Source organism: Mus caroli, chromosome 8, assembly GCF_900094665.2.
Source record: "Mus caroli chromosome 8, CAROLI_EIJ_v1.1, whole genome shotgun sequence".
In the NCBI taxonomy this organism is placed as follows: Eukaryota; Metazoa; Chordata; class Mammalia; order Rodentia; family Muridae; genus Mus; species Mus caroli.
Window position 1 is genome coordinate 9,761,327 of NC_034577.1, and position 1,031 is coordinate 9,762,357.

Genomic DNA, 1,031 nt, shown 5'->3' on the forward strand with positions numbered 1-1,031 from the left:
GCTTTTAATAAATAGGAAGGTTTGAGCAAGGCTGCAGAGAGGGCTAGTTAAGAGCACTGGCTGCTCTTCCTGAGGACCCAGGCTCAGTTCGCAGCACCCATGTGGCCTCTAACAATATTTTATAACTCCGTTGTCAAGGGTTATGGCGCGTTCTTCTGGGCTTCAGGGGCACCAGNCATGAATGTACTGACAAATGTANAGACAGAACATACATACACACAAAAAATAAGTAAAATTTAAAAATTAAAGATTTGAGCACTGGAGGATTTCAGTATTTGATATTTGGTGCNGGTTTATAAACAACCTCCAGAGACACTGAAATGATTTTACATAGTGTATGTATCTGTTTGAGAGTGTTTCAGCCTAGGAGTGTGTTTATCAGGTGAGCATGCATAGGCTTCAAGTTCCTTCCTGAAAAGCCAGCTCTCTGCTCTGGAGTGGCAGTTCAGAGATGAGCTGTTGCTTCAGAATGCGTGTGAATGAATATGCGTGTTCTTTCTCCACTCTGTGGCCATCACTCAGGGCTGGGCTGTTGCCCTGGAGTGTGTATCAATGCCTGTGCTCTGTCCCAGGTGTGGAGGATATCCTTACAAGGACCCTGCTATATGACGCTGCTGATGGTTGCCTTTGGCTTATGGTGGGGACACCTCCTGCGGATCAGACCCACTCAGAGTGTCTTCATTTCCACCTGTCTGTCTTTGTCGAGCACACCCCTGGTGTCCAGGTTCCTAGTGGGAAGCGCCCGAGGTGATAAAGAAGGTAGGTGAGCAGTGTTTTCTCAGTCTGTGTGTGGGGAATATCCATGTGCACCTCACCTACAGACTCACAAACTGCAGGTCCTTCTGTAGGACTGCCTAGCAGTTAACTCAGGCTCCTGTCGACACATCANGGAGCTCCCATCTTGGAGTTCACTGCCTCCATGTATCCACCCTTCTTCTGGGTTAAAGGAAATACCCAGGGGCTGGAGAGATGGCTCAGCATTAAGAGCACTGACTGCTCTTCCAGAGGTCCTGAGTTCAATTCCCAGCAAC

The 1,031-nt window shown here is 48.1% G+C and overlaps 1 protein-coding gene across 2 annotated transcripts in view; it reads left to right on the forward strand.

Moving 5' to 3' along the window:
- Tmco3 (transmembrane and coiled-coil domains 3) overlaps nt 1–1,031 on the forward strand; it is a 33,090-nt gene that overhangs the window by 14,633 nt on the left and 17,426 nt on the right. For both annotated transcript variants that reach the window (XM_021169925.2, XM_021169926.2), the window contains exon 7: nt 573–759. In XM_021169925.2, the coding sequence (XP_021025584.1) occupies nt 573–759 (187 nt within the window). The remainder of the gene's footprint in view (nt 1–572; nt 760–1,031) is intronic.